The sequence below is a fragment of the Bactrocera tryoni genome, chromosome 5, assembly GCF_016617805.1.
Source record: "Bactrocera tryoni isolate S06 chromosome 5, CSIRO_BtryS06_freeze2, whole genome shotgun sequence".
Taxonomy (NCBI): Eukaryota; Metazoa; Arthropoda; class Insecta; order Diptera; family Tephritidae; genus Bactrocera; species Bactrocera tryoni.
In genome coordinates, this window is record NC_052503.1 from 51226861 (window position 1) to 51240497 (window position 13637).

The 13637-nt window shown below is 37.2% G+C and overlaps 1 protein-coding gene across 1 annotated transcript in view; it reads left to right on the top strand.

Annotated features, from left to right (window-relative positions):
* The window catches only part of LOC120777384 (cubilin homolog), a 29815-nt gene extending 17013 nt beyond the window's left edge, over positions 1-12802 (top strand). The window contains exons 13-22 of the mRNA XM_040108675.1: positions 25-186; positions 251-725; positions 1908-2059; positions 3213-5002; positions 5936-8321; positions 8385-8561; positions 8630-8792; positions 10023-10198; positions 10260-10548; positions 12505-12802. Of these exons, the coding sequence (XP_039964609.1) occupies positions 25-186; positions 251-725; positions 1908-2059; positions 3213-5002; positions 5936-8321; positions 8385-8561; positions 8630-8792; positions 10023-10198; positions 10260-10548; positions 12505-12722 (5988 nt within the window). The 3' untranslated portion in view covers positions 12723-12802. The remainder of the gene's footprint in view (positions 1-24; positions 187-250; positions 726-1907; positions 2060-3212; positions 5003-5935; positions 8322-8384; positions 8562-8629; positions 8793-10022; positions 10199-10259; positions 10549-12504) is intronic.
* The last annotated feature ends 835 nt before the right edge of the window (positions 12803-13637 follow it).

Consider the following 13637-nt stretch of genomic DNA (forward strand, 5'->3'; position numbering starts at 1 on the left):
TCCTCCTCTAATTACTTCTACCAGGCATGTGGAGGCTATTTGAATGATACTTCTGGTTACATAAAGGCGCGTTGGGATGAAAATTGTGAATGGAAAATTGAATCCGAAAACTCAAAGATTTTTCTCAATATCCTCCATTTAGAATGTGATTGTTCGAAGCAAACCAATTGTACAAACGGCTTGAAAGTAGGTGCTTTGAGCACATTGCGTGAAAACTTAATACATTTTTTTCTTATTTCTTTTAACGCAGTTAATAGATGGAAATGATGAAAGCAAATTAAATGAATTTTGCGACAATCATCAGTCCAATATCGTACTATCAACAAGTGCTTTGTATATTTATGCCACAAAAATTGAATTTAGCGCGAAATATAGTATAGTACAAAGTTCATGTGGCGGCACCCTTACATCGATTCGAGGCATATTGACTTCACCGTACTATCCTCAGTCCTATCCATCAAATGTTGAATGCGTTTGGGAAATTAAAGCGTCCTCAGGGAACTACCTTGAGCTGGATATTAATGAAATGGATATTGTAGAATCCGAAAACTGTAACCAAGACTTCTTGGAAATACGACAGAAAAACGAGCTTGGCAATATTGTCAAATTATATTGCTCTAATGAAACCGTGGCGGAGAAACTCATAATATTTGAGAGAGCATGGATCAAATTTCGCAGTTCAGAAGGAAACACGGCGAGGGGCTTTAAGTTACAGTGGAATTATGGTGAGTGCATTTTTGGGTCACATTCCAACAAATCTCAATTAGGGTGGGTCAAAAAAGCTAACTTTTTTTTCGCTTGGAGATTATTTAGTAGAGCAATTAATTTCATCAAATCTTTGAAACAAAATATTTCTTCAAGTAGTTCGGAGTGAAATACAAATTTTTCTACCTGATAATAAAAAAAATAGCAACCGTTAGGTAGGGTACCTTCCCGTTACAATTAAGAGCTCATACTCAGAGAGCCTTTTAGATCATAGAGATGTTTAACAACCAATTTTAGAGAGTGCCAAGCGTAAAACATATAGCTTGTTTTTGAATTAGGGGACTGAAACTGCAGGGATTGCGGACATAACGGCGTCCTAAACTAGCTAAACCTAAAAATGTCTGACTAGGTTAGATTTCAATAGCCACTGTCGGGTTTACCTCTAAATAAGAGTGGAGTAGAAGTTTAGCAGGCGAAGAGGATATTACATCTATCCATACCGGCGGGTGGACTGCGGAGTAGGGACCTTGACTGTAATGAACTTGACATCTCATTTTCCGTCTACCAAACTCTATAAGCATCTTCCAAGCAGAAAGCCCGTGGTGTTCTATTGATAATTTTCGGCAACGAAAAGCAGACGAGTTAGCAAAGCTCGGAGCCTCTTTAGACGAATACGACTAAGGACTTATTAAATAGGTCCCGGAATATGGAAAGTATATTAGCTTATAGCCCCTTTATCGGTGCACGGAATTTTTGGAAATCATGCACTAAAAACGGGTCTGCCTTATAATAATATTCGCTGCAGCTGCAAGCTAAAACGCAATACCTAAATTGTCTTTCGGTTCTGTGTCAATACCCAGCTCCATCACATACACGACACAGAACACTTGGAATCCATCAGACACCTTGAACACCTGCCTGCAAAATAGTATATTGGATGTACACAATCTTAATTGAGGGCACCAAATGATACCTATAGCAAGATTATAAACGTCTTACGAAAACCTCAAAAAATGGCGATCCCAGCGCGAATTGAGCCCAATTGAGCTACATTACTACCCACCCAACTATAGTTGTAGACTAAAACTCGAGTTATCTATATAAATAAATTTATACAATTTAATACGGATATTCGCAGCAATTAACATTATTTTAATGAATCTAACATCTTCTGTTTTTATTTTGTATTTTTTTTTTTGCAGCTCACAACAATGAACTAAACAGCAGCGTGGGTTCAATAGAGGCGCCTCCGCTAAGTTCCATTCGTAATCAGGAACCATACACTTGGAGAATTTTAATGCCTAGAGGAAGATTTATTTCTATTGACTTCAAAGAGTATAATCGGGGTTTGAGGGTAAGAAAACAAATACACATAGAAAATTCAACTAAAATCCATTTATTCGTTTATTATACTCTCGCAACAATGTTGCTAACGAGAGTATTATAGTTTTGTTCACATAACGGTTGTTTGTAAGTCCTAAAACTAAAAGAGTCAGATATAGGGTTATATATACCAAAGTGATCAGGTCGACGAGTAGAGTCGAAATCCGGATGTCTGTCTGTCCGTCCGTCTGTCCGTCCGTCCGTGCAAGCTGTAACTTGAGTAAAAATTGAGATATCATGATGAAACTTGGTACACGTATTCCTTGGCTCCATAAGAAGGTTAAGTTCGAAGATGGGCAAAATCGGCCAACTGCCACGCCCACAAAATGGCGAAAACCGAAAACCTATAAAGTGTCATAACTAAGCCATAAATAAAGATATTAAAGTGAAATTTGGCACAAAGGATCGCATTAAGGAGGGGCATATTTGGACGTCATTTTTTTGGAAAAGTGGGCGTGGCCCCGCCCCCTACTAAGTTTTTTGTATATATCGCAGAAACTACTATATCTATGTCAACCAAACTCTACAGAGCCGTTTCCTTCAGGCATTTCCATAAACAGTTCAAAAATGGAAGAAATCGGATAATAACCACGCCCACTTCCCATACAAAGGTTATGTTGAAAATCACTAAAAGTGCTTAACCGACTAACAAAAAACGTCAGAAACACTAAATTTTACGGAAGAAATGGCAGAAGGAAGCTGCATCCAGGCTTTTTTCAAAAATTGAAAATGGGCGTGGCGTCGCCCACTTATGGACCAAAAACCATATCCCAGGAACTCCTCGACCGATTTCAATGAAATTCGGTATATTATGTTTTCTTAACACCTTGATGACGTGTACGAAATAGGGGTGAAATCGGTTCACAACCACGCCTTCTTCCAATATAACGCTATTTTGAGTTCCATCTGATGCCTTCTCTGTATAATACGGGTATACACATTAGGAACCAATGATGATAGCGGAATAAAACTTTACAAAAATACGGTATTTGAAAAATATGTAAATGACGTATAATGAAATCTCGATTATCACTTTATCATGCGAGAGTATAAAATGTTCGGTGACACCCGAACTTAGCCCTTCCTTACTTGTTTTATTTATATTTTACATACTTTTGTACTAGCTATATGATGGTTTCGATGACTCGGCCTTAGAGATACCGATACCAATTTCTCCCTGGCAATACACATCTAGCAGCAATGTTTTATATTTAGTAAGTAATAATGAGGCGTTGGAAGCATTTAAAATCGATTGGAAAAATGTGAACAACACTGTCACACAATCCAACCTAACTACAAACGAATGCAACCAGACATATATTCTAAGTTATATGAATCGCTTGAATATATCTTCACCTGGCTATCCCAAAGATTATGCTAACGATTTGAACTGCGAATGGGTAATAAAACCAGAAGATCCTACGGAGCATGTTGTTTTAAGCATATATGACATTAAACTAGAGCAGTACGCGCAATCAGATTACTTACGGGTCTTTTCATCCTCAAATTTAAGAAGCTGGCATCAAGAACTAAACATTTTTGATAGCAGAAACAAATCAAGTCTCAAGCCAATTGAAGTTGTACATGGAACTCCATATTTAAAAGTGGTATTTCATTCAGATTATAGCTTTAGTAATACTGGTTTCACATCTATAGCAAGGACTGCTTGCGGATCCAACATGACCGCTTTAACAGGGCAAATACTGAACAGAAGAGAGTTACGCTCCTGGAGTTCAAATGCGCTTTGCACATGGCACATTGAAGCACAAGTTGGAAAGCGGATCGTCTTGAACTTTAATTTTGGGAACCGTGTAGTATCGAAAACGCAGGCTTGCCGGCAGTACGCAGTTGTGTACGACGGTTTCGATGATAATGCACCTATATTACCACCAGGTCGCATATGCAATCAAGATGGTCGAAACGTTAAAAATTTGGGGTCTTCCACTAACCGATTAACAATAAAATATAACCTAAATTGGACTAATATATTTGAGATGGATCTTGATTTCAATCTAACTTATCAACAAGTCGGAGGTTGTGAAATGGAAATACAACTATCTCATTACCTGCCTTCAGTCAATATAAGCTCACCTAACTATCCCAATGTACCGAACCCACATACCGAATGCAATTGGCTTATAGTCGGTCCCATTGGCGAAACATTGCAAGCAGAATTCATAAGCCGATTTAGCCTTAATACTCGGTATTGTGACAAGGAATTTGTTGAGTTTTTCGATGGCTCCACTGAGTTATCACGCAGTTTTGGGCGCTTTTGTACAAAACCACAACCGATACGCTCCACAGGAAACATTCTCCGTTTGCATTACTTAACGGATATAAATGAACCACGAAACGGCTTTCTACTCAATGTTTCTATAGCGAATTGTGGAGGCATTTATACAAATATTCAAGGAGAAATCTCGTCGAAAGATTACCCTGCACCTGGTGCTTATCCAAAACCCGACATTTGTGAATATACAATAAAAATGCCACATCCATCAAGGATACGTTTAAATTTCAATGATCTTGATTTACCATTCAATGCCAACAATTTGAACCGTTCCGATCGCATAGAAATTGTCACGTTGAGCGAGAATCCCGAAACGATCGCTGTTCTATATGGAAACGCTACGCTCATGCCAATCTTAGAAACCGATTACAATGTCATAACGTTGCGGTTTATAACATTCCCTGGCAGTCATTTACATAGGGGATTTAGATTAAAATTTCAACGGCTATATGGTGGTTGCTACCGCGACGTTGACAACGAGTCAGGTGTTTTAACATACAAAACTCTGGAGCGATCGCGTTTATATACATCTTGCAGATGGAAGATTAGAGTTCCGAAGGGGCAACGAGTATCCTTTCAATTTGAGGAATTCGAAATGCAAAGTGTGGCCAATAATACAGAAAGGTAAATCGCATTACCATTTTCGTACAATTTTTTTTGGTGTAATTTGGCTTGGCTGCAAATCTTTATGACCATACCAAATTTAAACACCACATTGATTAGTCCAACGCTATCTTAAAAAGCCGAATATCTCGAAAGTATTAATGATAGCGATTTTGACCTCGGATCTTTTTTATAGCAAATAAAATTTCCTACGAATTTGTCATTTGAATTTTTTCTATAGCTCTTGTCATTTACGAGATATATACAAAAAATGCGAATTTCATGGGAAAATCAGAGCCCCGTATTACCTCGCCGGTGTGAGTTACGACTTTATAGCACTGGGCACTTTTGTAGAGTGAAAATTCTGAGAAATATGCGTCTAAAGTCAAAGCCACGCCATAAAATACCTCTGATCTCTGTAGGAATTTATAGATAAAAACCCACGATTATAATGTATTTTCTATGGAAAATTTTTACAGGCCTTGGTCCAATTCTTACTGTTAATACTAAGGGCTAAAATTTTCAGAGATTTTTTTTTAGGGTATTTCCAAGGAAATTTCGTGACGGGACTTGAAAAAATTAATAGTTCAAAAAAAGAAAAACACCGTGATATACATACATATATATATATATGTATATGTATATATATATTTCCAGTTACTACTCATCTTTATAAAATTGAGGGAAAACATGTTCTCGAGCATATAACCAAATAGATATTTCTGATTTTCCAGTTAATTTTCGGCCGTATAAATTAGTAAAATTGATTTTAACGTAAATATTTCGGACATTGAACAAACGTAGTAAACATAGTAGGCAACGAAGTATATAGATTAAGTTAAAATGTTCGGTTACGTCCGATCTTACCCTTTCATTATGTTTCATTGTTTTGTAAACATTTCAACTTCATAACTGTAAAGTTGTCAGCTATAGCTTTCTCTTCTACTTTTCTAGAACGCCAGCTTATCCTTTCGTAAGAACAAAAATCTCATTTTTCAATGATCTGGAATTACTTTCAAAGATTACCGAAATTGATGCAAACAACGTGAATATGTCCGAGAAAATAGTCTCGTCCGATAACTTGATGTATGTCCGTATCGACAATAACGGATACCTGGCGCAAATACGCAAAATTCAAGCACGCTACAGCTCGAATGAAGAATCACCTTGCCCAAAAGACATTAAAGAGCAGTTTGCTGGAATTGTGGATACTAACAACCTAGAACCGAACACAAATTTCTTTTGTAACACAAAATTTTCCCTAAACGGATTTGAGACCATAACATTTATTATTAGGGAGCTTCAGATTACCAGAAATAACAATAATGGGAATTATGCCATTCGTTTCAATGACGAAAGAATGCTGATACCATACAAAACGGTAATCGCGAATGTCAGTGATACGATGGTTTCGTTGTCATCCAGAGGTGGCATGCTTTCCATTTTACAGAATGATGCAGTTAAGATTAAACGATTTTCAGCAAGCTTTTACCGCCATTCCTGTGGCGGAAGTTTTGATATATCTGATGATTTCAATATAGTGTTTCCTCCAGACGACTTTGAATACAATGGAGATGGCAAGCCTGTTGAGTGTTCATGGCTGATCACAGGTGCTTCCGAAAGTCGTCCATATAAACTTATTGGAAATGTCAGCCTTAGTAACGATTGTAATAAGGAATACATCAGCGTTCATTCCCTTATGTCTTCGGATCAACCACTAATAGCGAAAATATGCCACAATTCAACAGAAATCACTGCTGGTATTGACTTAAAGAAGCATATAATAAATATATTGTATCATTCAAGCGATTATAAGGCAAGCTCATCATCAATTCAGTTAAAGACTGAAGCATCAATTGCCTGCGGCATGAGAACGATGGTTAGAAGTAATTCGCCAACAATTTCAGTAAATTCGAAAAGTTATCGAAACAATGTCGAATGCAGTTGGGAATTTGAAGCAGGGTTTGGACTCTACATGTTTTTGGAATTCACTGGTAGATTTTTTATAGAAAAATCTGAAAACTGTACAAAAGATTATCTTGAAGTATTCACATATGACGATGAAATTTGGCAGCCGAAAGAAAGATTTTGTGGGCGAGAGGTTCCTAGCAAATTTAATGCAACATCGAATCGCATGCTTATTGTATTCCGCACTGATAATTCGACTACTGGAGATGGATTCAGTTTTAGCGTTTCAGCATCGTGTTTAGCTACTTTCAATGTTACCGACCAGGTGCAAATAGTGCATACGCCCGATTTACGAAGCTTGCCCTACTCACGATTTCAGTGCAGTTATACATTTTTATCGAACTCCACAAATGCAATCAACTTACAAATCAGAGAACATTTCCCCTCTTATGCTCGCCGACCACACTCTCCGCCGTGGTCATGTTCATTGGGATCTTTCACGGCTTATAAAAAAGATACAGATGGAAATGAAATTAAAGCCGGCGAATATTGTGAACCAACTGTGATAACTGAAAATCATTATTTGCGTTTAACCTCCAATATATTCTACGATTTCTTTTCGATATCTTATCAATTAAATACATGTGGCGGAAATATTTCTTCGTTTACAATAATTCGCCCACTGGCAGCACCAAAGGAAGAAGGGGACTTATACGCACACAATATGAATTGCGTCTGGAATGTAAGGGCACCGACCGATTACTCCATATTAGTACGTTTTAAATATTTTGAAATGGAAGCGCACGACAAATGCCAATTGGATTTTGTCGCCATCAATGCAGGCCCGGCTCCAAGAGCTGACAATGAAATAATTAAGTTATGTGGGAATTTAAGTGGCGACCCGCCTCTGGTCTTAGTCGATGCGAATCGGGCTGTCATCACAGCAGTGTCTGATAGTAGCCTAGCAGAAAAAGGTTTTATGGCTGAGGTGATATTTGTGCGTAACTGTAACGAGCGCATTGCATTGACCAACGACGACACCATTTCACAACCTCTTATAATGATCCGAAATTATACAATTGAGTCATATGAGGAATTACACTGTCAAATTCGTGTGACCGCACCAGAAAGTTATCGCGTCAAAATTCAAATGCGGAATCTATATATCAATCCAGTTGAATGTGTGGACAAGAGATGTGAACAGTGCAATTACTTAGAGATCATTGAAGCCGCGCAAACAATGGGTACCTCCATTTCAATGGGGAAATTTTGCACGAAAGATGGCACCAAAAGAACGCTGGTGACCTCCGATGAGCATGCATTACTACAATTTAGTTTTATTAAGGCGGGAAATTATACACTCGAACTTGTTTTGGAAATGGAAAAGCCTGTATGTGCCGGACCCAGCGAACTAGACTTGGGGCCTGAAAAGGTTAGTTTAATAAAAATATAACTAACATTTTATGTATGTATATGTGAAATGTTACATTTTTAGGAGCTAACTATACAATTTCCGCCTAATAATGGGTCCACATATCCTGCTAATGCACACTGCCTTTGGCGCATAAAATCGGCAACAGATTTTCAAATTCATTTTGAATACCTGGTCTTACAGACGCCTTCTGCTGAGACGGGCAAATGCGTTGACTATCTTCGTGTAGCCCAATATACGGCAAGTTAAAATCCATATTATGTTTTAATAAGACGATATTAATCAATTACACATACATATGCATGTAGACTTACTTAGAGGAAGAGGAAAATTATTGCGGAAATGCCACGGGCTTTACCAAATATATAACTGCTACTACTAGAAATGAAAGTGATTTTACCGAACTCACTTTTCATAGCGATGACTCCGTAGAGGATAAAGGCTTTAAAATATCAATTTCCAGTCAACAATGTGAGTAGATAATGGCTGCCGAAAGCCAAAAAGTTCACCAAGATTACTTTCTAGATTTCTTATTTACAGCCATTTTCAAAAGCAATTTTTTTACATAAACCACTTGTTAGAGCTTTGAAGAATCTAGGAAAGCAGTATAAAGCCAGGTTTTCTTCCAAGCGGACGGCACTAACAGTAGGTCATTGAACAAATATTTTCCTCAAACATCAAGCTTCTGTATTAAGTAGAAAAGGAAACTTACGGCAATATTTTAATAATTGAGTCATGACTTTTACTTTCGGAAAATTATCCAAAGTCGAAGGGTTGAAAACGTGTCGCCAAAAGTCTGGTTTATGTGATCGGAACTAACAGAATTTTATCCCTCCAAAGACTGTCAACTCAGCAGCATTTTAAAAATTATTTGGGAAATGTTTGCTGTCGATACAACAACAACTAGAGGGGATAAAAATTGCTTATTATTCCATAAGCAAATATCATTACAAAATTTCTTTACTACATCTCAGATTTAGTGAGTCCACATTGTGATCCAAAACAAGCAAAAACGTTAGCTTAGGCTGTATCGAAGCAACAATATCCGTCATAGGTCCATATTTTATACCCTCAAATCTTTGCTCTGCTATAGTTGTTCGATCTGAACAATTTGTTCGGAGATTAAAGTGACATCTTTGATAATAATCTATGTCAAATTTCGTGAAGATAGTTTGCCAAATAAAAAAGATTTCCCTATAAACATTTGAGTTCGATCGATCAGCTGTATGGGAGTGAAAGGCTAAAATCCGATACCAGCGGTTTGACAAAAGACCAGCTTTTTGAGGAGAAAAGGACGTGTGCAAAATGTTAGGTCGATATGACCAAAAACTGAAGGATTAGTCCGGGTATATACAGACGGACGGACAGTTGGATGTGGCTAAATCGACTTAGTTCGTCACGCAGATAATTTTTACAGTTTTATACAAAAGTATGGCGATAAGGACGATGAAGTAAAAACGGATAGCTTTAAGTGTCTGTGACTACAAGGATAGCAACCAAAACTGACTTCAGGCGACAGGGAGCAGAGTCTTGATGTTAATCCTCTGAACTGAACTATACATCATTACTAAATTGTTTAGGTGTTATTATACACTGTTCCTATTTAAGATGCTGACAGATAACAAAAAAGTTTGATTAATTTTAGCTATTAATTTATTGAAAACCAATTTAATTACTCAACTCACTATGTCACATTTTTAGCTTGCAATCGCACGTATACAAAACTCAGCGGAAATATCGATTTCAATGGAAGTGGGGAACGAAATCAAACTTGCGTCCAAAATATTGTGTTACCAGACAGTTTCAGCATTAACTTATATGTGCTCATATTTAATACACATTCTGCAGAAAGCAATTGCTCTAAGCCAAATTTCCAGGTAAATATTCTATGGTAGATTGATAAAAGGTTGTTTTAATATAATAATACTTTTTGTTTAGGTAACTGACACCTCAGTTAATAAAACTTTACGGACTCGATGTATCTCCTACTATTACGATGAGCACCTTCAAACAAACTCAAGTGCAATTAGAATAAATACCAGGAACTTTGATCAATTAAATATATTTTACTTTGCCAGCAAAAAATCCTCGGGCGTAGGTTGCGGCGGTGAGATACATACAATGAGCGGTGATATTTCGAGTCCTTCTTATGCGCACCGAAACTTTTCTGAGTGCCGTTGGGATATAAGTGTTCCTGAACCAAATCGCTTGGAACTATATTTTAGAAGTACGTATGTCTATATACATCGATAAGTATAACTCACTTGGGGAATTATAGATTCCTTATTATTAAATTATAGTATTGGCCCCAGACTAACTTACAGGAAGAGTCATAACTATGTTTTGCTTCATGTCCGAAAAATTTGTTTTAAAATCAATGTAAAGCTCAAAATATAGGGAACCTCTAACACGGTCCAGACCGGTTTCGTTCATATTCGGCGTTAATCTGCATTATTTTTAAGAAAACGTATCCATGAATTGTGGCTTATAAACGATTAAAGTTCAGCTGAAAATTCAGAAATTGGGTTAGTGGAAGATCTGGAATGATTGCACTAGTTTTTGATATTACTCAAGTAATCTGGAATCATATATATTTTAGGAAGAGAGTTGACTGACATATTTGGCATATAAAGCCTGCTAGAATAACGAAAATTATTATATACCATATAGTATATAAAAGATCTGATCTCGCAAACCCGGTACAATCAAGCAGAAAGTGTTGAGATGTTTCCACCTCGAGTTCTTTCTAACAGTTACTGTGGCCGGTATCCGATAAGATTCTCAACCTTACAGCAAGCATGTCGGTAATAGCCTGTTAGAACCGCTACAAGATGCCAGTGTTACTGAGGGCGCAGAGTTTACCGGATCTCCAATCAATCATGTGCGAAAGGATTGTGCCACAGCCAAACGCTGGCCAACTACCGCGAAACCTAGCTACCTAGTAATACACAAGGAAAATTGAGCACCGACACGTTCCCATACTATTGATAGCGGGGCTAGGGTGCCTTTCCTTGCCAACTCCTTAAGAGCACCACATATGCTGATGAGCGCCGCTCGTTGAACGTTTCCGGGCTTACTTGCAAGTTTGGCATTTTCTAGTGCCTTTTCCTGGTGTCGTAGGGCAGAGGACCACTTATTGTGATAGATATCACCTTTTGGCAATAGCTTCTTAACAGTCAATGCCACCCTTGCTCTCTCCTCGATGAGGGATGAACCCTCAATACTTCACCGTATTCGCTGGTTGCAGGCGTAAGCTTCCCATCCTCAGCATTGGTTCCTCCGTGATCTTATATCTCTTAGTAAATAAAAACATCTCAGTTTTATTTCGGTTAAAGGAGAGACCACTTCCGTCCGCCCAATTAGATACAACGTTTAGATACCTTAACGTCAACTCGTACACATTACTTAAGTACTTTCCCTTGACCATGGGTGCGACATCGTCTGCATAGGCAGCCACAATCCCCAAGTTTTTTCAACAGGTCGTTGACGACCAAGATCCGCCGAAGAGAAGATATCACTTAACTTTGTCTGAAAGACTGAAAATAAGGTGTTTGAGGTTCGACAAGACTTTGACAGATTCATTAACATATACGAGAGTCCCAACAGTGAATGTTTTAAACTTTACAGCTCCTTCAATCAGAGGATACCAAGAGATTATTCTTATCAATGCCAAGTACCTGTACGTTAGTTGAAGTTATAAAATGTAAAAGGTTTCTGAGTCCCAAATTCTTACCACATGTATTATATACAATTTTTCTGATGGAAAATCGGATTCTTTGTAAATTTTGTGACATATTATGGTTTAAGTGCTAGTAGTATCGAATAAAGGTTAATCCCAAAGTTGCCCATAATGCATGTAATGAATATATGCACGTTTTTGAGTAACAATAACATAGTCTTGTCTAGATTCAAATGAGATTTTGTTTTCTTTAGATAAGGCAGTTGAAGGTTCAGCACGAAGAATTTCAAAACGCAACGAACTCTGGTCTCTATACCTCTTTCTATTTTACAACATTTGCATAGTTGCCGTTTGCATGTTCCAGAAAGATATCTTAACTCGAATATGTCTTATAATATTTTAAACAAATTATATTTTTTTTAATTTGTGGAACATTTTCATAATATTTCACACATTTCTAATTGTTCTTTTGCCATTGGTTCTTTATTGTTATTCAACCTTCAGCGTTTGACATGGGTTCAAAGGTAAACTGTGACTTGGATTATGTAAATATCATTGAAATTTCAACCGATGGAGAAGAGAAGGTAGCGAAAAGTATATGCGCAAACCAGTACATGAATCGCTTCCTTCCGAAAACAAGCAGAATAGCGGTTGTTTCGAAAAAATCACCAAACTTTGATGGAAATGGATGGATGCTGAACTTCCGAAAGATAGTTAACTAAAATATTATCGTAATTTCAATAAAATAAGTATACAATTACCGCAGACACAGAACAATATATTATGGAATAAACAAAAAAGTTCAAGCTTATTATTTAACTAGCTTTTAACCCGCGGCTTCGCCCGCAGTGAAGCCATTAAATATGTAAGTATGAGAGATAAAGGGTAAGGGTAAAATAATAGAAATGAGTCAATATGATAACTAAATTTTATTGCTTGGCTGAGATCAACAATTTTTAATAATTATTACAGACAGTGACCCTTAAAATATGCGTATTGAAATGCAACAACAAATGTTAAAATATATTGCACCGTAACAAAAATAAATAATTCTGAATTCTAACAATTTAAAAAAATAAAATACAAAGTTTTAATCTAGGATATTTTTGTAGACAATGTTATAAGTTTTCCCGTCGGGTGCAAATATGTGTAAATTCCGGGCCTTAAGTACATGTGAACAGGCTACATAAAGTTGACCATGAGAGAAGCATGGTATTCATATTCGTTTTCTAAATGCACTCCTGCTACCTTAAATGTTTGTCCTTGTACCTTGTTTATAGTACCATGCCTCCATTTATATCTGTACTATCTCACAAGTCCTGGAGAGTCCGGTTAAAAGCTTCTATAGTCTTCTTGTGAGACATTGTACTTTCATCTCACATTAAAAGCTTGCATTCTCGCAGCATCCTAGCTCGTGAACTATTTTTACTAAAATTGCAGAGGGGCGAATCGTCTATGCCAAATTCAATGGTAATTTTAAAACGGAATGTGCCGTACGACCGCCGTTTAATAGCGTCGCGGCAATACCTGACGAAGCTACAGCAACAGCTATTTTTTAGTCTTTTCTGATGGACATTAATAATAAGTTAAGCAAAAACGTTTTTCCAGTTCCTCCTGGTGCGTCGAGAAAGAAGAGT